This window comes from Oikopleura dioica, chromosome PAR (genome assembly GCF_907165135.1).
Source record: "Oikopleura dioica chromosome PAR, OKI2018_I68_1.0, whole genome shotgun sequence".
Classification (NCBI taxonomy): domain Eukaryota; kingdom Metazoa; phylum Chordata; class Appendicularia; order Copelata; family Oikopleuridae; genus Oikopleura; species Oikopleura dioica.
The window spans coordinates 13909986-13932437 of NC_137293.1; the positions used below are offsets into that span (position 1 = coordinate 13909986).

General features: G+C 42.1%; 6 protein-coding genes across 10 annotated transcripts; all 6 read left to right on the plus strand.

Annotated features, from left to right (window-relative positions):
* The first annotated feature begins 844 nt into the window (after positions 1–844).
* Positions 845–9110, plus strand: LOC145706011 (uncharacterized). Of its 3 annotated transcripts, none has more exons than XM_081783520.1 (2): positions 845–1392; positions 6727–9110. In XM_081783520.1, exon 2 carries the CDS (start codon positions 7563–7565, stop codon positions 8655–8657), a length of 1095 nt encoding a protein of 364 aa, XP_081639646.1. In that variant the 5' UTR covers positions 845–1392; positions 6727–7562; the 3' UTR covers positions 8658–9110. The 3 variants fall into 3 exon arrangements, with proteins under 3 accessions (XP_081639646.1, XP_081639647.1, XP_081639648.1); XM_081783521.1 differs by lacking the exon at positions 845–1392 and having other exon boundaries at positions 6674–7807; positions 7973–9110; XM_081783522.1 differs by lacking the exon at positions 845–1392 and having other exon boundaries at positions 6674–7714; positions 7973–9110.
* LOC145701982 (uncharacterized) lies at positions 5032–6019 on the plus strand. The gene is made up of 3 exons (XM_081779195.1): positions 5032–5432; positions 5499–5943; positions 5993–6019. The coding sequence occupies exons 1-3, from the start codon at positions 5032–5034 to the stop codon at positions 6017–6019; spliced, it is 873 nt and encodes a 290-aa protein (XP_081635321.1).
* A 121-nt stretch (positions 9111–9231) lies between the features above and the next one.
* LOC145706010 (tripartite motif-containing protein 54-like) lies at positions 9232–10918 on the plus strand. Of its 3 annotated transcripts, none has more exons than XM_081783519.1 (6): positions 9232–9505; positions 9546–9657; positions 9710–10138; positions 10211–10468; positions 10515–10749; positions 10837–10918. In XM_081783519.1, the coding sequence occupies exons 1-5, from the start codon at positions 9342–9344 to the stop codon at positions 10731–10733; spliced, it is 1182 nt and encodes a 393-aa protein (XP_081639645.1). In that variant the 5' UTR covers positions 9232–9341; the 3' UTR covers positions 10734–10749; positions 10837–10918. The 3 variants fall into 3 exon arrangements, with proteins under 3 accessions (XP_081639645.1, XP_081639643.1, XP_081639644.1); XM_081783517.1 differs by having other exon boundaries at positions 10515–10727; XM_081783518.1 differs by having other exon boundaries at positions 9233–9505; positions 10515–10744.
* LOC145706012 (uncharacterized) lies at positions 10885–12230 on the plus strand. The gene is made up of 6 exons (XM_081783523.1): positions 10885–11037; positions 11078–11293; positions 11337–11400; positions 11445–11695; positions 11741–11835; positions 11879–12230. Exons 3-6 carry the CDS (start codon positions 11369–11371, stop codon positions 12158–12160), a joined length of 660 nt encoding a protein of 219 aa, XP_081639649.1. The 5' UTR covers positions 10885–11037; positions 11078–11293; positions 11337–11368; the 3' UTR covers positions 12161–12230.
* A 622-nt stretch (positions 12231–12852) lies between these two features.
* On the plus strand, positions 12853–14858 carry LOC145702566 (formyl peptide receptor-related sequence 7-like). The gene is made up of 7 exons (XM_081779803.1): positions 12853–13041; positions 13289–13444; positions 13516–13644; positions 13706–13831; positions 13976–14325; positions 14368–14463; positions 14505–14858. The coding sequence occupies exons 1-5, from the start codon at positions 13012–13014 to the stop codon at positions 14063–14065; spliced, it is 531 nt and encodes a 176-aa protein (XP_081635929.1). The 5' UTR covers positions 12853–13011; the 3' UTR covers positions 14066–14325; positions 14368–14463; positions 14505–14858.
* A 1963-nt stretch (positions 14859–16821) lies between these two features.
* Positions 16822–22436, plus strand: LOC145702524 (uncharacterized). The gene is made up of 3 exons (XM_081779756.1): positions 16822–16887; positions 17032–18142; positions 18217–22436. Exons 1-3 carry the CDS (start codon positions 16835–16837, stop codon positions 22366–22368), a joined length of 5316 nt encoding a protein of 1771 aa, XP_081635882.1. The 5' UTR covers positions 16822–16834; the 3' UTR covers positions 22369–22436.
* The last annotated feature ends 16 nt before the right edge of the window (positions 22437–22452 follow it).

Genomic DNA, 22452 nt, shown 5'->3' on the forward strand with positions numbered 1-22452 from the left:
TCAAATTTGTAAGCTTATTGAAAGGAAATTACGCTGTTTTTTAACTTAATAATTTTAAAATTATAATTGGTTTATTGAAAACATCCCTATTTTGAAGGAAAATGAACCTTCTTTCTCGAAATCTTCGATAAATTCTTCCAAATTGCTTCTTTTTTAAAATCTCTCCGTAGAAAAATCTTCGAAAATCTCTATTTGTCACAAAAGTATGAAAAAATTAACAGATTTAGTTGTGTTTATGGGATTTTCTGCATGGAGCACCGGGATCGTTTTTCTCCGCGGCCTGTTCTTTTGGGAAACGCAGCTCGGACGGGCCCAATCAAAAGGCGTTGAGCGCCAGAGAGCTCAGCCGCGATTGAGCCGAAGGACACATCAGAGATCCGAGTTCTACGGATATTCAGGACTTCTGAAGGACTACTGTCCACAGATTCTATCGGATACTGACGTCTTATTTTCAATCAAATAATTAACGGTTGTTGGATGTCAAATATTTTCTAATGAATACAAATTTAAATTGCAATTAAAAGTTCTATCCAGCAAACAGACTAACTAAACCACATCAATCATGTGAAATCGTCAATGAAACTTCTTTGTACCCGCCAGTTAAACAACTAATTTGATACCCTTTTAAAAATAATCAATAGATGGATGCTGCATCCAGGATGCACGAAATAAGCACGATCTGGTTAGTTAGCAACAAACATGCGGTTAAATTTAACCGCGGTCGAAGTACATGAAAATCCTGCCTTCAAGGGACATCTTAGAAGGAATCCTTCTAAAAATCCACGTGTTCCCAGAAGTCTTCAATTAACAGTTTTCATCTCAAAATATAATTGTAGTGGATTAATATATGCAAGTATGACTTCTGCAACAAAGTTGATTTCCGCCGCGCGCAATGGCCATAAAGCCATTAGCGCGCGCATTTCAAAACCACTACCACCCTCTGAATCCGCCACCACCTTCTGTCGTAAAGCGCACTCACCCGATTCCACCGCCACCCTCGGCTCGTGAGGCCCGATGAAAACTCGCCACCCGGAACGAAATGCTATAAAAAGAAGCACCCTTTTTACTCTGTGCCAGTCTGTACCAATCTGCGCCAACATCTATACCACAAATTTCTGAAAAACGAATACTGCTCCTACTGACTGTTCTGTCAGTACAATAAACGCTCCGTAGTTGTTTTCAACTACCCCCACAACAAAACGCCTTAGTCTCCAACATTTGTTATTGCATATATAAAAGCACTACAAATTTTGGTGACTGAAGAACGGCGAGGAACTTTAAGACTAGAGTCCATCGCTTAAAGTTCGAAGACCCCCGAAGCCTACTTTACCGACAACGATACGAAAAGAGCTGCTGCCTACGATCTCCGAAAAAAAGAAAACTTCAACAAAGGTTAGTACCCGGTTCAAAGGTCCCTAGATATTTCTCAAAAGTCCAGAGCGAGTCCCACTGAGCGGAGTGTTATCCTTAAGAGGCACCACCGACAGGCAAGCTTTTAGGACTTATAGGATCGGACCTTTAAGAAAAAGGCACCAAATCAACAGCTCTCACCAAATTTTCGCTCATCTCTTTGAAAACATGTCCGAAATGTATTTCAAGCACGTACAAGACCTTAACAAAGGGGAACTACTAGTTATTTACGATAACCTCGAGGGAAAAACTTATCCACCGAAAATCCCCATAAGCGATAAAGAATCCATTTGCCACAATATTCTAGCCTTGGATAGAGATTTTTTCGATAAAAATCGAAAATATGTTTTTGAAAAAAGTACTGATGGACAATTCGTTCGATATTTTCCCCAGTACCAGGAGGACTGCCAAAACCAAAAATTCGCGCAAGCTCGTCATAAAATTGACACAGAAAAGATTTTGGCGTCCCGAAATGTAGAAAATCTAGATGCTTTGATCACATCGCTCAAAATAGAAACTGAATCTGTTTCAGGCTCAGAGCTTTCAAATGATTCGTCAGTTGATTCAGCTGATGAAACGGTCATTCAAGACGGCCAGGAAGCTCTGAAGCCACGAAAACAAAAGGTGAAAACTGAAAAGCCGGAATCAAAAGATGTGCCGCGTTTCAAGAAAGAATCGAAATCGACACACATTCCAAAGCAACAGTTTGAACCAAAAATTTCGCGTTCTTCAAATCTAAAAGTAAAACCCCCACGTTATGACGCATCGATCCCGATCCCAGCTTGGCTTAAAATCTTGAAATCTATGCACGATGTTCAAATCTTTCTAGCAGCGAAATTATAACCGTTGCACTAACATCGTTGCTCAATGAGTCCGAAGGATCTCATATAATTCAATCTCTGGAGTCGGAAGACATGCAAGACTGGGGCAGATTTAAAGATCGATTAACAAGTATGCTTGGGAAGGATAAAGAGTTCTTTAAACATCAATTTAAAGATTACCAAAGAGGTAGTGACAGTTTCGGACTAGCCCTCTCAAAGATCACATCATACTATAAACAGGGCTACGACCTCACTCACCTCAATGAAAATGATCGTTCTATAATTATAGAAAGATTTTGCGAAAGCCAGTATCAAAAAATGAAAGAACTTTTGATGCGAGAAAAGTCACAGCTCACTCTTGAGAACATAGCGAAGCGAGCAGCGGAAATTGAGGCCTCCATTCCAAAAAAGGAGATCAACTTCAGTATCCAAGCTGAAGATGATGAAAAAGCTCGTTTCCGCGAACTCGTTAACAAGCTCTACCAAAAACTTGACTCTTCCCAAAGCACACACTCCAAATCGGGCAGCAAACGATCAAAAAGGTCGAAAATCGACATTGAAAAACTGAAAGGGCACTGTTTTTCGTACACAAAGTACAACAGATGTAAATATGCAGAAAACTGCAAATATATTCACTCTGACAAAGTTCCAGCAGATGTTTTGGACTACGTGAAAAACAGGAGTGACTAGACGGCCATAAACATGCCATTTTCAACTTTTGTCCAAACTATAGATCCGCTTCTTCAGACCTAAAATTCATCAACGTCATTGTCGAAAACTTTCAGTATCCAGCCTTGATCGATAGCGGCTGCACCCGAACTTGCATTAAAAACACCCTCCCTTTTGTTCGTAAAACAAGAAGTTCTGATGTTGAACTCTTGGTCGCAAATGATGAAATAGTGCGCCCAAGAGTAATGTGCTCACCGGTCAAAATCACGGTCCCTTCTGATAATGGTAAATTTACCCTAGACCCCTTACCTTTGGTTGTTTCGAACCTATCCTGTCCAATAATTCTAGGACTTGACGTCCTTAAAAACGTCTCATTTTGCGATGGTGAGAACTTTATCACCCTTGAAAAACATCGGGTAAAAACAATTAACCCATCAATCTTCTCGAAACAATCAACGAAAGTCTCAGCAATTATCGAGGTTGACCTAAACTCTGACCTTGAATCAAAATCGCTTGAGAACTTTCAATCAGTGCGTGAAGCACAAGCGAAAAGGGCGAATTTCGTACCTGAAATTGGGAATTACGGGGATGCTTCTCGAAATGAAAACTTTCACTCCAGGGTCTAACCGAAAAATATAAACTTGCGTTTTCTATGTCACCAGATGATCTTGGCAAGTTACATGGATTCAGATTCGCGCTTCCAACGCATGACGAATCTCTGTCAAGCCACCAACCTCCGAGACCGATCCCAGTTCACTTGCGTGATCAAGTTGAAACCGAAATCAACAACTGGAAAAATCTTGGAATCATAGAAGAGACCCAGTCTGATTTTAACATCCCCCTCATTATTCTCAAAAGCCCGATAAAACAATTCGAATTTCGCTTGATGCTCGTGGGTTAAACAAGCTTCTAAAGCTAGATCGGTTCCCACTTCCCCACATGCTATCAGTAATGACTAGAATAGGTGAAAACTCACAAAAGGAGATGCATGTTACATAAGTAGTCTTGATTACCACCGTGGCTACTGGCAAGTACAGTGCGCTTCATCTGACTCGCATAAACTTGCCTTCAGCTTTGGTAACAAGCACTACCAAGCAAACAGAATGCTTTATGGAACAGCAACAGCTCCGAGTGCGTTTTCAAGAATTATGTCAAAACTCATGAACCATCCCTCGATCATCATTTATTTGTATGATTTGATTGTTATTGACAATTCTTTCGAAAATCACCTCAAAACACTCGAATTCATTTTCAAACAGTGCCAAAATCACGGACTTCTACTAAGCGCAAAAAGTGCAATTTATGCATGCGTGAAACAGATTTCCTTGGGCACAGAATTTCGAGACAGGGAATCCAACCATCAGATAAGCACATTGCAGCAATACAGAAAATTACTGTACCAACATCTAGAAAAGAACTTAAACGCTACTTGGGAATGGTCACTTTCAATGCAAAATATGTCAAAGACGCATCCATAATTCTTGCGCCTTTGTATGAGCTCACAAGCCTGAAAAAGAATTCAACTGGACGAGTAAACACCAGCAGGCTTTCGAAAACATGAATCAAAAGCTCAAAGAAAACCAACACTTGGCCATTTTAAACTCGGCGCGAAGCTTCTTCTCGTGACCGACAGCTCAGGGCGAAGTGTTGGCGGGACCCTCTACCAATATCAAAATGAAAAACTAGTTGTTATTGGTTATTTTTCAAAAGCTCTCACGGGTCCTGATCTGAAAAGAAGCATGCGGGTAAAGGAACTCTTTGCGTTAACTTGGGGAATCAAATATTTCGAGTTTTACCTCCTCAATACAGAGTTCGATTGTGTTGTAGACCACAAAAGCCTGCTCTTTCTTTTCAAGGAACAACAACAGTCCAATTTGGATATCAAACTCACCAATATCCACTGCTATCTCCAGCAGTTTGATTTCACAATCATCCACAAGCCGGAAACAGCCCGATCATGGCAAGTGCGGATTACTTTTCTCGCCTTCCAAGATCAAAAAGCTCCGACTTAGAGGACGATTCGGTGAACTTTGAGCTCCTTCCAGAACGCGTCTGTATGTTCCATCTCATCAAAAATGATGAAAATGAGGTTATTTTCTCTTTCGGTTCCGAGAAAATAACAAAAACAAAAATGAGGGAGTTGCAAAAAGAGTGCAACCTCACCAAAAATAAGCTCATTAAAGTGGAGAAATACAAAAAATCAAGATTCTCGCTCAAAGACGGAATCTTGTTCTCCAAAAATAAACTTGTTATCCCAGACCAACTTGCAAATGAATTCATACAGTACCTGCACTGTATAACGGGACATGCTGGTGCGCAGCAATTAAACCAAATGTGCCAAAAATTTTTCATAAGTAATATCCAAATGAAACTTAGAGCCGTAACGAGCTCTTGCCCCACTTGCATTCAATTTAAACCGATCAAAAAGCTCAAACCATCAATGATCGAGCGACGCAACTTCGAGTCAGTTCCTTTTGAGAAAACTTTTCTCGACCTTGTCGACTATGGAAGAGTTGACTCATCAAACAAAAGGTATCTGCTGACTTGTTGCGACTCGCTTACCGGGTTTCTAGACGGTTTACCATTGGGAACAAAAAGTGACAAAACTGTCGCGCAAGCGATCCTCACTCTTGTTCTCAGACACGGGATCACCGAGGTTGTTGTTACTGACAACGGGCGTGAATTTGGACCGCTTTGCAAGCAAATTTTCGAGCGATTCCAAATCCGCCACGTTACAACAACTGCATACCGATCCTGTTCAAATGGGAAAGTTGAAAGAATCCATCGCGAAATTCACATTCAACTCAAACAATTGAATGCAAATGATCGCAATTGGTCACAAAAATGGGAGCAAGCTAAATACTATCTCAATAACCTACCAAAAGCAACACTAGACGGGCTCTCAAGTAATGAAGCTCTCTACGGTAGGCCTTTTCATGTTCCTTACAAAATTGGAACATCAAATGATGGTGCCAAAGAACCATTTATCAAAGCCCTCAATGGTTATATTAAACAACTGCACCCTGCGATCCAAGCGTTCCAGGTACAGAGGTACCAAAAACTCCTCCGAAAAGATAAAAATAATTGCCCAGTTCTTGAACTTGGTACCCAAGTGCTAGTCTGGAAACCAAATCTTTTTGACGGAAAATTAGGTACAAACTGGAGCGGCCCATTTTATGTTCATAAAAGAATCTCAAAAGATTCTTACATTCTAAAATGTTCACTCACACAACGTGAGTATCGCCGACACATAAGCCTGATCCGACCTCTAAAAATAAGACCGGCGACTCAACAAAATTCGTCTCGATCAATGACGAAAACGATCAATCATCCATTCGCGATAAAAACTCAATTGTGTCTCAAAAGAAATCAAGGAAGACACCCAAATAAAAATTTCCCGCTCAACTGCGTCAAAAAGAATGCAGAAACTAAAGAGGATCCGAAAAATGAAAATAATGATCCTGTTGCGCCCCTCAAAAATGATCCTGCAAATTGGTCAAAAAGATTACGACCCCGAAAATAAGTTCCTAAAAGAGGAGGGGAAGGGGAGAGATGCATTGTTGGTTTGCACTCTCATGAGCCCACTGTGAAGAGAGAGCTTGTTCTTGCTCTAAGTTTACATTTTTGAAAATCTAAATTTAGCGCCATCTCAAAAGCACTAAAACTATTTTCAAAAATAGCGTGGAATGAGATATCTTGCTCTTGATATGTCTACGCACCCGTTCCATTCTAGATCCCTGATCGATCTCTAGAATTCGTTTACTAAGGGGAGAAGTTATTACCGCCGGGACAACGATGCACTGAGTTAACCAACACCGTACCCTAGGAATGTAAAACGATTATCTTCTTGGACCTTCGATAAGAATTTCGACTGTATGCTGGAAGTCCATCACCACCCGCTATAGCAACGTTCAAGTTCAAGTGCCATGAGCCCGCATCAGCTCATGAAAAATATCCGTGGTAAGTCAGCTTAGTCAGCAGAAGGAACCTGCTTATCAAACCCTGCCACAGCCCGCACAGCACAATTTGATGGCTACTGGACGCGTTGACCTCTACAACTGTTGGAGTCTGCTCCCAATGGGCCCAAACGGGTTCAGATTTACCTTCAGAAGCAAGTTACACGACTACAGTAGAAGCGAAAATTGCCCGCTTCGCATGCAGCTTAGTACTCGAACCCTGAGTGTCATCTGGTTCAGCTCGTGTGGAGAAGAACTGATGAAAGAGACTCGAATGCTCACAAAAGAAGCAATAAAAACTCAAAAATTATGTACTCGACAGCTTATCATCAAACGAGTCTTCTCGTGTGGAGAAGAATTGATGACTGCGATTCAAATGCTCACAGAAGATGCACCAAAATTATCATCAAACGAGTCTTCTCGTGTGGAGAAGAATTGATGACTACGATTCAAATGCTCACAGAAGAAGCACCAAAAATTATCATCAAACGAGTCTTCTCGTGTGGAGAAGAATTGATGACTGCGATTCAAATGCTCACAGAAGAAGCATCTAAGCATCCGATTCTGCTCGTGTGGAGTAGAACTGGTGACAAAACTCAAATGCTCACAGAAGAAGCATCAAATATACACACAAACCAAATATCAACCGTGGGAAAATAATTAGGCGCGGCACAGTTCGCCTTGGGGCGGCCAATAAGCACCGCGCATGGCTTTGAAACGAGACTCCCTTGCCCAGTCTCAAAATACACAAGCCAAACGCAAGTTCAAGAAATTTAAAATGCCTTCCCAGGGAGCAACTACCAACCTTGACTGCCACTTCTTCCGAATGAATGACAGTGGCAAGGTAATGTTCCAACGGTATGTACTACCGTCAATCTTTGGAATTCACGTGCCAACAATCTTCCTTGACCCGAAATGGTCTCGACTACTCGATTTAACAGGAAGTATCCGGTATGCAAAAGAACGAGCCCTTGATCGACTGCAAAATCGGGCATTTCCTGAAGAAGCATTCGAAAGTATTATAGACTTTTGGAAAAACGAGTGCATGAAAGGGGAGTCCCTTCTTCGCTGGCAGACAAAGACGGCAGCTGTGGTTGAATTACTAAAGTCATTTAGGCCGATCCCGCAGTTTGCGAATGTGGTCATCAACAACTACGAAGAACACTTTTTAGCACGTCGAAAAGTCTGGCGGGAATTAGCTAACTATCCAAACTTTCAAATTGAACTTAAAGAAGCTAATTCCCTATTGGAGACTTTCCTGTCAGACTTACTCGCTAAGTTCGCCCTGCCTACCCAGTCCCAGAACCAACAAGATGAAGCCTTCTATAACGACTTAGATGACCAAGCGCAAGCAACGATGACAACCGAGCGCAACCAGCCTGAGATGCCAGCTGCCCCACAGAATGATATGACTGAGCACCTGTCCAGACCCTTTGTGCCGATCTCGCCGACAACATCAGCCGCAACGTCTCTGTCGATGATGGAACATCCAAGAGCCCCGGATCCACAGCAACTGCCACCGACGACGTTCCCTACTAGCTCCAAAAAAGACATGGTCACTCAGACTCAGTTGACAACTGATACCTCCCGGACGGCTAAGGCACCAGCCCAACCTCCAACGTCAGTTCCAGCGCTGAGTTATGGCCCGATGAGCTCCGCCCCGGACGTCCTTGGCAACCAAACACCTGGCGATCCGCCTCTTGACGACCCCTTTCCTTCAGCTCAATCTTCCAGCAACACTGACAGCGGCAACATGGTTGAAATGCTAGATGACAACTGGCGTGATCTGCTCTTTGGTTAAAATCAGGTGCAAAAGTCATAAATTCTAGGAGGGAGGGATTTGTAGTGGATTAATATATGCAAGTATGACTTCTGCAACAAAGTTGATTTCCGCCGCGCGCAATGGCCATAAAGCCATTAGCGCGCGCATTTCAAAACCACTACCACCCTCTGAATCCGCCACCACCTTCTGTCGTAAAGCGCACTCACCCGATTCCACCGCCACCCTCGGCTCGTGAGGCCCGATGAAAACTCGCCACCCGGAACGAAATGCTATAAAAAGAAGCACCCTTTTTACTCTGTGCCAGTCTGTACCAATCTGCGCCAACATCTATACCACAAATTTCTGAAAAACGAATACTGCTCCTACTGACTGTTCTGTCAGTACAATAAACGCTCCGTAGTTGTTTTCAACTACCCCCACAACAAAACGCCTTAGTCTCCAACATTTGTTATTGCATATATAAAAGCACTACATAATTCTAGTTATACACATGTTCCTGACCTTGAATGATCACGTGGCTAATTTATCTATTCTCAAGATGATTTGAAAAGGCTTAGCTCCTTATCAGAGTCATCTGACGCAAGGCGCTCTGTCCCAAATACAGACAGTACAAAGCAGCAACTCCCCGAGCATCAAAATATACTTTTCGAGTACTTTTTCAACCATTAGAAACTAAAGAGATTGCGCGTTTAAAGAAGTTCTATGGATAACAGCGGCCTTCCAGAAGACATAGAGCGACTGCTGTCGTGTCCTGTCTGCTTGGATGTTTTTACTCAGCCAGTTGTGATTCTTCCTTGCCAGCACAACTTGTGCCGAAAGTGTGCGGAAGACTGCTACGACCGTCGAGGACGCGTGGTTGGTCTAAGGTAGACTTTTTCTCTGGGAAATTGATTTCATCGAGTTCAGCGGTGGAAAGTTTCAATGTCCAACATGCCGTTACGAAGTTATGGTCGATCGGCATGGTGTCTATTCTCTCCCGCGTAATTTACTTGTTGAAAACTTGATCGAAATGTACGCGGTATGTCGAACTAGAAGTGTTTTGCGATAAAATAAACACAGTTTTTGCTTAGACTCAAATCGCCAAGAAACAACAAGCGCCGCCAGAACCGCCAAAGCCAGAGCCTGTGCGCGAGCCGACTCCTCCTCCTGCGAACAGAGTGCCCCTTTGTGAGGACCACGAGGATGAACGAATCAACGTCTTTTGTTTGTCCTGTCAGAAACCGACATGTTCAATGTGCAAAGTCTTCGGAAAACATCAGAATTGCGATGTTATTCCAATCAAAAAGGCCTACGACGACCAAAAGAATGAACTTCGAGAACATATGGCTCGACTTGGCTCTGGAATCGAACAGATTCAGACGGTCCAAGCTGATACAGATCATTTGCGTCAGAGTGTGGAAGCTGCATCTAAACGAGCCAAGCAAGAAGTCAACCAAGCTTTCCAGCAACTTTGCGCTCTACTTGAGAAGCGGAAAACTGCGATGATCGCGAGAATTCAGGTATAATACCAGTATATATTCAGGTATATAAAATATATTTTAATGAGTTTTTTATTATGAAAATGTTAATAGGAAGACGTTAACGAGCGAATTGGAATTTTATCCGACATGTCGACGAGCTACAAAAAGCAACGGGACGAAATCCAGAAAGTCATGAATGATGGCTTAAAGTTGACCGAAGAGCAAGAGGCGACTGTCTTCTTGACAAAGTCTCGAACGATGATCAACAAAGTTGTGAACCAAGCTCGTGCGATGACTGAGATTCGTCCACCACAGTCAATCGTTCCAGAGCTGAAGCCATATAAAATCGATTTTGCTCGTTATCATCAGGTGCTAATAAAAATAAAACAATTTTAATGAGGATATGAAATTAAAGATCTGCAGCCAAATCGACTTCGATAACGGGCAACGACCAGCCCAGCGCCCTGATTCCGCTCGATCTCGACTTCCATCAAATCACTCCAACAGTGACTTGAGCTGCATCCCTGGTCTTGCCCGACCACCACCGATTCCAGCGCCTACGGACGACGAGCTCTCAAATTTCCGTGCCATGGCCGACGCTTTAAAGCAGGCTGAAGACGGCTCTGGCGTATGATCCCTCACTCCGTACAGTAACATCCTACTCATCTTTACTAACCCTTTTTCATAACCCATCTCACAATGAACGGAATTTATTATTTATTCTTACTAGAATTTAGAAACCAAACAATTCATCATCGAAATCTATTATTCAAAAGAAGATCCAATAGTCAAAAATCCAAGTGCAATTCAAAATATCCCCATTGTCGCCCAAACAGAAGCTCAGAAGCTAGCCGAGGAGCAAGAGTCAGCGAAGTCGAATGAAGATGAGTACACTTACGAAGAAGTTGAAGTTGAGGAACTTGTCACTGACTCTGAAGGTCTTTATTGATTTTCAAAGAATATATTCAACTTGATTAGGTGAAGACAACGAAGAACCACCTAGTACAGCTCCGATATCAGAGCATCCAATAACGGAAACAGACGATCAAATACCGGATTATGTTTTGGAATCGAGTCAAGCATCACGAATTTCTCTTCCTCGACCGCAGCAAAATGAAGATGAACGAGCATCTGTTGACTCTGGTGCAGTACAAGAAGCAATCGAAGCCTCCATTGAGGCCATTAATGAAGCTCGTAAGATAAGATTGCATTGATTTGAGTGTGATTTTAAATTAAGATCGGGATGGAAATCAAAGTTCCCGGGCTGATATGGCTGATGATGAAAATACTGAGTCAGATAGGTTGATAAACACTTATTTTTACAGATCTGAATGAGAAAATTAAGCGCTTCGACAGAATACGAAGAAATAGAAATTGAAGTCACTGACTCAGAATACGAATCCGAATCGAATCCGGAATCTGAAGCTTCTGACTTTCAAAGCGCCAAGTCCAAGCTCGAAGAATCTCAAACTAATAATCTTGCCAAAGATTCAGAAGAAAATGACTCGGCGAATAAAGATGCCACCGACTCAACGTCAGATTCGAATTCAAAACCGTCGATTATTTACCACCCTGCTCAAAACGATGCTCGTAGTGGTATGTAAATAATTTCTTATTAATTATTCTTAAATAACGTTTGAGAATCTTCTGGTGAATACGAAGAAATTGAGCTTGAAATCGAAGTAACCGATTCTGAAGCCTCTGATTCCGAAGACGCAGCTCAACTCGAAGACGAGGTTAAGTTTACATTCGCTTTTTCATTATTAAATCATAGAATAGGAATCGAACGATGTGAGTCTCGCTTCAGTTTCGCTCTGCCACGATACAAGCAAAGACGAAGCCAGCGACGAAGAGTTTCCACAATCAGCGCCAGCTCCAAAAGCCTCCGCCCCAATACCAATTTCAATGTCGAAAGCAAGCTCTACTTCAAATTTAGCCTCCTCATCTCCTCGTCTCCGCGGCTGGCTTTCCTCCGCTTCTCCCGGGCGATTAGACGGTGACATATACGAAAAGCGAGTTCACCCTGTCAAAACAAGAAAAAGAACCAACACTGGGCCTTAACCTTATTGAATCTTCTTTTTGAATAAAATATTTCATGCTGTATTGAACTCAAATAAAATATAATTTACGATTTGGGTCAGCTAATTAGATCAGTGAACTGCATATAATAAGATGAAAACCGCCTTACAAGCAGTTCAATACCTGTAACAGAAAATGAACATTTCATTCCTACAAATATAAAGAACACGTATTGAGCACAAATATATTATTTACTGCCATGAAACGAGATGACTAAAAAGCATTCTGATAGAATTACATCAGTGCAATATAATTTTTCTGATTTACAGGGAACACGAAATAAAAGCTCTTTTTGTCTTCAAACGTGTTTTCTGACTGCAAGATAAAGGCTTTTCAAGATGTATGGAGAACTTTGAAGCTTCTTGAAAGAGACGGGATTATAAACGAAAAACTGAATTTAAAAGTAAGGAAAAATAAAATGCATCTTATTTCGCTTTGGACGAATACTTAAGTCTTAATCGTCTCTCTTCTTTGACAGATAGGCAGCTTAATATTCAGTTCATTTATGAAGTCGAAAGCGCCGTGATTTATGTTTTCCATAATTCGAACCCTAGATGGCGTGATGTCGTCTTATGTGGCCAAGGCTACGCGCGGCTGGTGACGAGCAAGAAACCCAAGATTATAATTTCTCGCGAATTCGGAATCTGCCTAATTTATTCGGAGAAGTGAAGGGTGTTCGCCTTGTTGATATCGCCTGTCATTCTTTTCAATATTTTTTGATCGGTCCAGCCACCAAAGAGAAAGAAGGCGAGAGCCACTATTGAGAAGAAATATTGGAATAAAGAACTGTCGTTTCTCAAAGAAGTGCTCTAATCAGGCTTAGAAATAGAGAGATGGAACAAGATACGTTTTTTGAAATGAAGGTGGGAGTTATTATTTTGATGCAAATTTTATTAAAAGTTGAATGTAAGAAACAAATTTACTGCAAATTTATCACAACTAAGGGGATAAGGTTGCATTATTTTTAATGCGGTCGATCCAGCTTGACTTTGAAGTGACAAAGCAGCATAAAATAAATCCTCCATAGATATTAAAGTCGTTAATTATTTAAAAGATTTGGACATAATAAGACATAAATTGACTATTGAGAATGGTTTTCCATGGTTTTAGAATACGACCCTTGAAGAAAATGGAGCTGATATTGTTGTTGGAGACCTATCGTTTATGAATAATGGAGGACAGAATTTTTCGGATATTCTTGTCGGTGGCTTTCCTTTCGAAAATCAGACTGATCTGTTGGAGAAGTTATATTCAAGTCAAGAAATTGTGAGTTTCGAAGAGTTTGTTTACTCCAAGCTTAATGATATTAAATGGCAGCATATAAAATTAACCCCTAGCGACAACTGAATTTGTCTGTTACCCTTTATTCAATCGTCTACTCTGTCATCTTTGTTTTTGGAATAATACTAAATGGTCTCGCTGTCTACCGTCTTATAAGCGCAAAACAGTTTTCAATGCTCAGCCAGGTAAGAGCATAATTAGTCTTAGACTTTTTGCGACTAAGAGAGTCTCATTCCTAATTTACAGTTTATTCCGCTCAACTTGGCCATTGGGGACGGAATTATGCTACTGTTTCTTCCATTCGAGATAAGCCGGATAAGAATGGAAAACGTATGGCTTTTCGGGGATTTCTTTTGTCGGGCGTTTAATATGGTGAGGATTAGTGCCGATTTTGTGTCTTCTTTAATCATGTGTGATTAAATCATTGTTTTTCCATTTGAATCACGGTATTAATTAAAAAATATAGAAGTTCAAAAATGAAACGATCAACGGATAGTGACTCTTTTAACCTTTTAGATGCCCCATATTATCATGTTTGTTTCGATTTATCTGCTGACTTTATTAGCATTTGATTGCGGGTGCGTAAATAAGTCAGTCCTAATATGAGCTTCATTTCTATAACTTGCGGTAATTAACATGCAAGAGAGTGGTCGACTTTTGCACCCTGATTTACAGATCGATATGCAACGATGATGAACAACAGTATTACCCGCGTTGTGCGAGGGTGGAAGCAGGACAAGAAATTCTGCCTCACGGTAACCTTGTTGGCTTGGTGCGCTGGATTCTGCACCTCACTGCCTGTTATTTTCAACAGTACCTATGTGCCAGCACAAAATGGGACTCACGCTGTTTGTGGGGTTCAATGGGTAGGTTGCTTAACATAAACAAGTTTCGAGTAAAATTTTCAGAGAGCATCAGAAGAAACTTTTAGTGGAGACGAATGCATGATGATTAATGGCCATAAAATCTCTCCCAGTGCTGCCTTCTGTCGATGTGGTCTAACTGTAAGATCAAAGGAAGATTTTTCAAGCTCAGTGATTTTTAGGGAACTGAAGAGATGTTTCGGATATTCACGTTTATCCTCACATTCGTCATTCCCCTCATTTCGATATCGTTCTTTTACATGTCCATCTGGAGAACAGTGTTTATTTCTGAGCGCAATATTTCAGCCCGCAGCATCAAATCTGCATCCAGCTCCGTCAAGCACACCTATAATCTGGGATTTCATAATATCCTCTATTGCTCGTTAATTTGCTACGCAACATAATTGCATGAGAAAATTGCCTAGTTTTAGATTAATCCCAGCGATCAGAAAATCACTAAATGTTTTATTTGTGACGATTTTGCTTGTTTTGGCTTATCTTATTTGTTGGAGTCCTTATCATTTTACTTATATTTCTATCGTTTTAGGAGACGGCTAAAAACTTATATTTTTTAAATCAAGATGGGAAATCTTCTAGCCCTTCTTAGGACTCATGAAAAATACATCGCCAAACTTGTGCACAAGACTTCAAAACACTCATCAAATGTATGCGATGCTTCATTTCAATTCGCTCTATCAAAATTCTAGGCTTCTTTGGTCGAATCGATTAATCAATCCTATTCTTTATACCTTTTTTACGAACGACGTAAGAAAACGTTTACGACAAAACTTTGCTGGATTCCTCAGGACAGGGTCTTAATATCAGTAATTAATCTGTTTTACAGTTAGGTATGGCGATTCGGCTCAAAATATCTAAATAAGCGCCCTAAAATCGTACAAATCTGCTTTTCGGTTTCAGCAGAAAATAACCTAAATTTGTGGACCCCAAATTACCCCCTAACTGTGATTTTATTTTGGCTAAAAATATAAAAAGAGCCTTGCTAAGAAGAGCTATACCGAAGGTAAGCGCATGTCTGTTATTTCTTTGAGTTGTCCAGAATTTTTAGAAATCAAAAAGTTCAATGTCGTTACTGACCGACGCGGGCAGTACTCGTATCACATGTGGGACATAAACTGTGTCATAAGACTTGATTCGATACTCGGCGAGAGTATGAGCTTCATCTCATTCTAGTGCATGGAAATGTTATAGAGCTCATTTCTGCAGCAGTATCTCGTCATCAAATCGCGCCGCAAAGTAACTAATCCAGGCTTCTTCAGATTTGTTCACGCAAATCTAGTGAAATCAAAATGCCTCCATCGCCAAACATCACCGCCAACACTTACATTTAATTCTATCAGAGACGCTTTCGCTCTAGAATTTATTCAATCCACCTTCAAACTAACATGTGACAAAACAGCTTATTTATTTTAGTCTTCTGCTTCGGAAGATAACAGTTTCTGAGAGTCAGTTCATCATTTAATTCTAATACGGACTCCTGAAGTTTATCTTTGAAGTATTTTGAGTTCAATTTTATTCATTCGTCGTAGCATTGCTTGAATAATAATTGAGAAAATACTTAACTAACACGACTAATACTAATGTACTATTGTCGGTTTAAAACTACGTTTTTCAATAGCATTTCGAGGAGGATCAGTCAGAGCCACCGATTGTTAGAGAAATGAACTCAAAAGCTTCACGAGACACAGATTTGGATTACATTCAGTAGTAAAATATTGCTAGAGAAAATGACTCAACTTTATGTTACAATTATTTTTCCCTTCTTACCGAGTTCACGTTGCCTTATGTGCAGACACAAAAAAGGCAGAATAAATTGATTCCTTGTTTATTTAATTTCTCCTTCGAACTACAACGGAAGTTTATTATAAGAGCCTCGATCTTGAAGTCAATAGCTCACTCCCATTTGGAAGTTCCATGGAAGTACTTTTCTCTCGACCCGAGAGGGCCTTGGGCCGGCAGGAGATGCTCAAAAACCAAAAGAATTTGCATTTGTTTCTTAGTAAAACATTTCGTCTTTTCAGGAGCCCTTGTTCATGCTCCCGCAAATTCACGTTCTACCGTTGGTACCGTATTGGCAGTGTTTTTGGCATTCTGGAAAGTGAGCAGTCTAACAACACCCGATTTTCGTAAGGGAGCTGGGAATAATTAAATCATAATTTATCTTGGTTACGTCAACCATTGAATGAAGCATAATATTCCTTTGGAAGCAAGTTGTTTCGGAAAAAACAAATGATCAAACGATCGTGTTGGTCTTTAAATTGTGAAACAAAGATAAAATTAAAAGATTGGAATTCTGATCGTAACCAATGTTTTAATTCGGAACATGGACCACGTTGACGTGAGGCGCGCCCACTGCCTTAATCTCCGACAACAAGTACTGAAAAGGGTCAACGTGCGCACCCCCCCACCTAGTGCCCAGCGACTCCATGACCCACATAAAAGAAGGGTTGGAAAGATTTGAGATTATAGATAGAAAAGCACGGCGATAAGAAAGATGAAGCTTTCAGTAGCTGTCCTTTCTGCTGTTTACGCTAAGAGAGAACCAGAGTAAGTTTATCAAGCTTGTTATAATTAATCGATTATATTTCGTACTTTATTTTTTTTCAATATCAAGGACTAAGTCATAAGCATTTTTTTCATGACAAATTTCGAGTAAATACTAATGATAAATATATCAAGAAATTATCTTAGTGCCGATCGTCGCCTCGAGAAAATCAGAGGAAAAGCGGCTGACTTCAAATCTTTCGCAGAAAACAATCATTTCGTAAGCGCAAAGCGTCTCGTCGCTCTCAACGATCGAGTTGATCGACTAATCGCCGACGTCGAATCCATCAATGTCTCTGCTTGCCCCGTTCCCGGAGTAGAAGAGGGCAAATTCGCCGATGAAGAGGACTTCAGCGAGCTCTGTGATGCTTCGGGCAAGTTTCCGTCGATGGTCCGCTCCTATGCTCGCACGTTCGGCTGCCAAGATGGTTTCAAAAGGAAGAACTTCCTAAATAGACTCGTCAATCGAACTCACAAGTTGAAGAAAAAAACGAGAAAAGCTGCTAGATGCGAGGCTCCTGCCCCAGTCACAACAGCAACTACCATCGTCACCGGCACTCCACACACCGAAGCTCCAATGCTTGAAATGTGCGACAAAGACCACCACGCTGTTTGCGAGCCACTGACCAATTCCGAAATCTACTTCGAGAATCAGTGGACCTGCAGAAACTGCTTCCGAGTACGAGCGACTTACGGCCAAAACTCAGGCTTCAAATTCAACCCGGCAAAAGGCGATTTCGTAAGCGTTCGATTTACCGAACCGGTCATTTGGCAAACATTCAACCATCCAGTCGAAAAGGTGACCGAAGTTGGTGATGATAACACATGGAAGATCGATTTTAAACATGACGGAAATTTCATGAGCGGAATGATCTTCGAGGGAAATCTGCAAACCTCAGATGACGATCTTCACGTTGACGGAAACTGGATCATTGAGGCGGCTGAGCAATGCAAATGCAAAGAAGGTCCCCCACCACCACCTCCATGCTCACTTTCAGATCCCTGCGAAGGCAAACCTGACTGTGAGACCTTCATCAACGCCTGCGCCGTTACTCCATCGCGAAATAACCGTATCGCCACGATAGACGGTTCGGCTGGATATGTCGTATCCGCGGAAGTCCAGTGTGGCGAAAGCTCTGGTGCTTGGGGCGGTATTGTCCATATCAACACAGGCACGAGCAGAGAAGTGTTTGGTGACAGATATTTCACGTTGTGGGCCCGACCTGATGGTGGAATTAAATTTAATGCTCCTCTGAAGGTATGTTTGTTGCTAATTTTTTCGTAAAATATTTTGCGTAAGAGTAAGATCAGTCCGCTAAGCAAATATTTAAGGATAACGGTGAGTTCCACGAGGTTGAATACAATCCGTCCTGCACTCCAGGAGAATGGAATACATACACTGTCGCTCAAGAATACGTCGACAACGTGCTCGAGCTTTCCATCTCCGTCAACGGAGAAGTTCTTGGAACACACGTTGTTCCAGCTGATAATGCTTTCGAAGGAGAACTTTTCGTCGAAGTCGCAGGCGATTACCATCCTGCTGCTGATACTTTCAAAGTGCGAAATTTCTACCATCAGAAACTTCAAGAGCCAACTGGCCGCTGCGACGCACCAGTTGATCCATGCGATGGTGACGATTCCTGCGACGCACTCGTTGATAACTGCCCGATTAGACCCATGTGGTCTAATCTTCTCGGAGAAGTCGATGGTGATGCTGTTTACTCAGCATCCGTTGATGTTTTCTGCAAGAAAACTTCTGGACACGGCTGGCAGAACGTCGTACATATGACGCAGGGCACCAACCGGGATCAATTCGGTGATCGATATTTGACGATTTGGCAACACGCTGATGGACGACTCAAACTCAACGGTCCACTCAAGGGCAACACTGAATTCCACGAAGTTGAATACTATGTCGACTGCGATGACAACTCGTGGACAAACATTGCTATTGCTCAGACTCAACTTGAAGGCGGTCTTTTGGAATTGAGCATGTATCAGGACGGCGATCTTCTTGGCTCGCACCGTCTTCATTCCAGAGATGCATACTCTGGTCCAATCAAGGTGTATGCTTCGAATCCGTTCATGCCTCCCGCCGAATTTTTCAAGATTCGAAATTTCGTCCATCGATCTGCTCCATATGAAGATAACTGCGTAGGCTCTGATCCATGCGACGGCATTGCTGATTGCGAAACTTTCGTTGATTCTTGCGCGATCGCTCCGTGGCGAGGAACCCGACTCGCGGACACCTCGGCCCACGAGCAGTACAAGATCTCCGCTGAAGTCTTCTGCACTGACCGAGTTGCATCTAATTGGGAAAACGTTCTCCATGTTCACACTGGAACCAACCGAGAAAACTTCGGCGATCGATACTTCACCATTTGGAAGCAAGGAGGACATGCAGACAAAATTAGAATTGTCGCACCTGCCTTTGACAATCCGAATTATGAGCTCAATGCTTACGTTGACTGCGCTCCAGGATGGCACACATTCACTGTCCAGCAATCAAAACTCGACCAACACCAAATGAATCTCGAGATCATTTTCGATGGAGAAGTTGTCGAATCTCAAGCTGTTCACAAAAATGATCTTTACGACGGTCAAATTTTCGTTGATGTCTCTAACGAATTTGCTTGGCCAGCTGCATACGATCATCTTGTTAGAAATTTCTACCATCAAGACATTGCTTGTGCAGATCCCTGCTTTGGAAAAGAGAATTGCGAGACGATTGTTAACGAATGCGAGATCTTCCCGGCCCGAAACCAGCAGCTTACAACAGTTGAAGCGTCTTTGAACTTTAAGACTTCAGCTGATGTTCTTTGCGACCATGATGTAATTAGTGGCCAATACACAAATATTCTTCATATTACCGGCGGTGGTAATGTTGGCGAAGTTGGTGATCGAACATTTGGTATCTGGCGACGACCAAACGAAAATAAACTGCACCTAACTGTCAATGATCCAGCTCATGGAAGTCATCAGAAGACAATTAATGTAGATTGCAGGCAAGGTGATTGGAATACATACTCAGTTGAAGTTCGTCAGCTCGAAATCAATCCATCAGTACTCAAGTACGTTCTCAGCATCGACGACGAACAGATTCTTGAAGGTTTTTATGAGAAATCTGCAACCTTGTCAGAAGGTGCTCTTCAAGTTTGGGCTGCCGATAATTTCTATGATGCAGCTACATCTTATGCAGTTCGAAATTTCTACTACCAAACTTTTGAAGAAGTGCCCGATATTGCTTGCGATGATGCTACTGATCCTTGTGATGAACTTGAAAACTGTAACACTATCGTTGACAGCTGTGCGGCTTCTCCACTAAGAGACACACAAGTTTCAACCGTCAGCTCTTCTCTCAATTACAAGTTCTCTGCTGATGTTCTCTGCAGTCATGCTATCTCTCCTGATGGTCAGTACAAGAATATTCTTCACGTAACAGGTGGTGGCAATGTTGGAGAATCCGGGGATCGAACTTTCGGTATTTGGCGAACACCAAACGAAAACAAACTTCACCTCACCGTCGACGACCCAGGAAAAGGTAGCCATCAAAGTACTGTCAATGTCGACTGCACTGATGGAGAGTGGAACACATACTCCGTTGAAGTTCGTCAGCTCGAAATTGACCCGTCTCTCGTCCAATATGTTCTCGCTGTTGACGGCGTCCAAGTCGACCAAGGAATCTACACCGCCGATAACGTCTTTACAGAGGGTGATCTGGAGGTTTTCATTTCTGATGATTTCTATGATTCCGCAACACTTTATTCTGTTCGAAATTTCTATCATCAGACTTTCGATGAGCTCGAACCTCTTCCCTGCGATTCTACTGATCCCTGTGATCTGCTTGATAAGTGTACTACAATCGTCGATAGCTGCGCAGTTTCTCCAGTCCGCAATACTGAAAAAGCTACTTTGACCGCTTCCCTAAATTACAGAATCTCAGCAGATGTTCTCTGCAATAGCGTCTCAGAACTTGATGGGCAGTATAAGAACATTCTTCACGTCACTGGCGGAGGAAATGTTGGGGCAGCTGGAGATAGAACATTCGGAATCTGGCGACGACCTAATGAGCACAAGCTTCACCTTACTGTCAATGATCCAAACTCTGGAGGTCACCAGAAAACGAAAAATGTTAACTGCATCAACGGAGAGTGGAACACCTATTCAGTCGAGGTTCGACAGGTTGAGGATGCCCCAGAGACACTTCGATACGTCCTTAGCGTTGATGGTAATAAAATAATGGATGGAACTTACGAATCAAGCGGTGCCCTGAGTGAAGGAAATCTTCAAGCTTTCGTTGCTGACGAGTGGTACGGCGCTGCTACTCCTTACTCTGTCCGAAATTTCTACTACCAAGACCTTACCTGCCCTAGTCCATGCGATGGTAAAGCCAATTGCGAGACTTTTGTCAATGAATGCGAAGTCTTCCCTGCACGAAATCAGCAGTTAGCAACAGTTGAAGCCGCTTTGAATTTTAAAGCTTCCGCTGAAGTTTACTGTGATCATGCCATGCCTCTCGATGGTCGATGGAAAAATGTTCTCCGCATTGGTGGTGGTGGCGATCTCGGCCGAATCGGAGATCGAGTATTCGCTATCTGGCGAAGACCAAATCAGAATAGGCTTTACATCTCCATCAACGATCCTACAAGGAGTCACATGGAGCGAGTAACTACTGCCGAGTGCATTCAGGGTGAATGGAACACCTATTCTGTTGAAGTTCGCCAACTCGAATCAAACCCATCCATTCTCAAATATGTTCTCACCTTTGATGATGAAGAGATCTTTGAAGGATCTTACGATAAATCAGGCACCTTGTCCGAGGGCGCTCTTCAAGTTTCGGCTTCAGATGATTTCTACGAGTCAGCTTCAACCTATGCCGTTCGAAATTTCTACTACCAAACTTTTGATGAAGTTGCGGAAGTCGCTTGCACAGATGGCACTGATCCTTGCGATGGACTCGAGAATTGTAACACTTTCGTTGATAGCTGTGCAGTCCGCCCATCAAGAAATAACCAGGTTTCCGCTGTCGCCCCTGCTACCAGCTACAAACTATCTGCAGATGTTCTTTGCAATAAGGACCTCTCTACCGATGGTCAGTGGAGAAACATTCTTCGTGTTGGTAATGGCAGTGGCGATCTCGGCGAGTCTGGCAATCGAGTATTCGCACTTTGGCGACGACCAAATCAAAACAGGATTTACATCTCTGTTGACAACCCAACTACAAGCCACCATGAACATGTAACTACGTTCGCCTGTACCGACGGAGAGTGGAACACGTATTCTGTCGAAGTCAATCAGCGCGAATCAGATCCATCCGTAACCGAGTATTCTGTAACAGTCGATGGCGAGGAAGTCATTGCTGGATCCTACAGCACTAGCGATTTTTTCACTGACAGCGATCTTCAAGTTTTCATCTCTGACGATTACTATGAACCAGCTTCTGTTTACTCTGTCCGAAACTTCTTCTACCAGACTTTTGAATAAGCTGGACGTGATTTTACTGTACTGTACGTTTCAAATTCTCTATCTTTATGATACTTTTATTATGAATAAATCAACAAATTTACC

Coding starts and splice junctions, on each gene's coding strand:
- LOC145701982 (XM_081779195.1), top strand. CDS start 5,032: ATGAGGGAGTTGCAAAAAGAGTGCAACCTCACCAAAAATAAGCTCATT. Junction 5,433..5,498: donor GTTGACTCATCAAACAAAAG/GTATCTGCTGAC, acceptor GGGAACAAAAAG/TGACAAAACTGTCGCGCAAG. Junction 5,944..5,992: donor CTGCGATCCAAGCGTTCCAG/GTACAGAGGTAC, acceptor ATAATTGCCCAG/TTCTTGAACTTGGTACCCAA.
- LOC145706011 (XM_081783520.1), top strand. CDS start 7,563: ATGGCTTTGAAACGAGACTCCCTTGCCCAGTCTCAAAATACACAAGCC.
- LOC145706010 (XM_081783517.1), top strand. CDS start 9,342: ATGGATAACAGCGGCCTTCCAGAAGACATAGAGCGACTGCTGTCGTGT. Junction 10,139..10,210: donor CGATGATCGCGAGAATTCAG/GTATAATACCAG, acceptor AAATGTTAATAG/GAAGACGTTAACGAGCGAAT. Junction 10,469..10,514: donor ATTTTGCTCGTTATCATCAG/GTGCTAATAAAA, acceptor ATGAAATTAAAG/ATCTGCAGCCAAATCGACTT.
- LOC145706012 (XM_081783523.1), top strand. CDS start 11,369: ATGGCTGATGATGAAAATACTGAGTCAGATAG. Junction 11,401..11,444: donor GAAAATACTGAGTCAGATAG/GTTGATAAACAC, acceptor GAGAAAATTAAG/CGCTTCGACAGAATACGAAG. Junction 11,836..11,878: donor CAGCTCAACTCGAAGACGAG/GTTAAGTTTACA, acceptor ATCATAGAATAG/GAATCGAACGATGTGAGTCT.
- LOC145702566 (XM_081779803.1), top strand. CDS start 13,012: ATGGAACAAGATACGTTTTTTGAAATGAAG. Junction 13,042..13,288: donor ATACGTTTTTTGAAATGAAG/GTGGGAGTTATT, acceptor CCATGGTTTTAG/AATACGACCCTTGAAGAAAA. Junction 13,445..13,515: donor TATATTCAAGTCAAGAAATT/GTGAGTTTCGAA, acceptor ATTAACCCCTAG/CGACAACTGAATTTGTCTGT.
- LOC145702524 (XM_081779756.1), top strand. CDS start 16,835: ATGAAGCTTTCAGTAGCTGTCCTTTCTGCTGTTTACGCTAAGAGAGAA. Junction 16,888..17,031: donor TACGCTAAGAGAGAACCAGA/GTAAGTTTATCA, acceptor AAATTATCTTAG/TGCCGATCGTCGCCTCGAGA. Junction 18,143..18,216: donor AATTTAATGCTCCTCTGAAG/GTATGTTTGTTG, acceptor CAAATATTTAAG/GATAACGGTGAGTTCCACGA.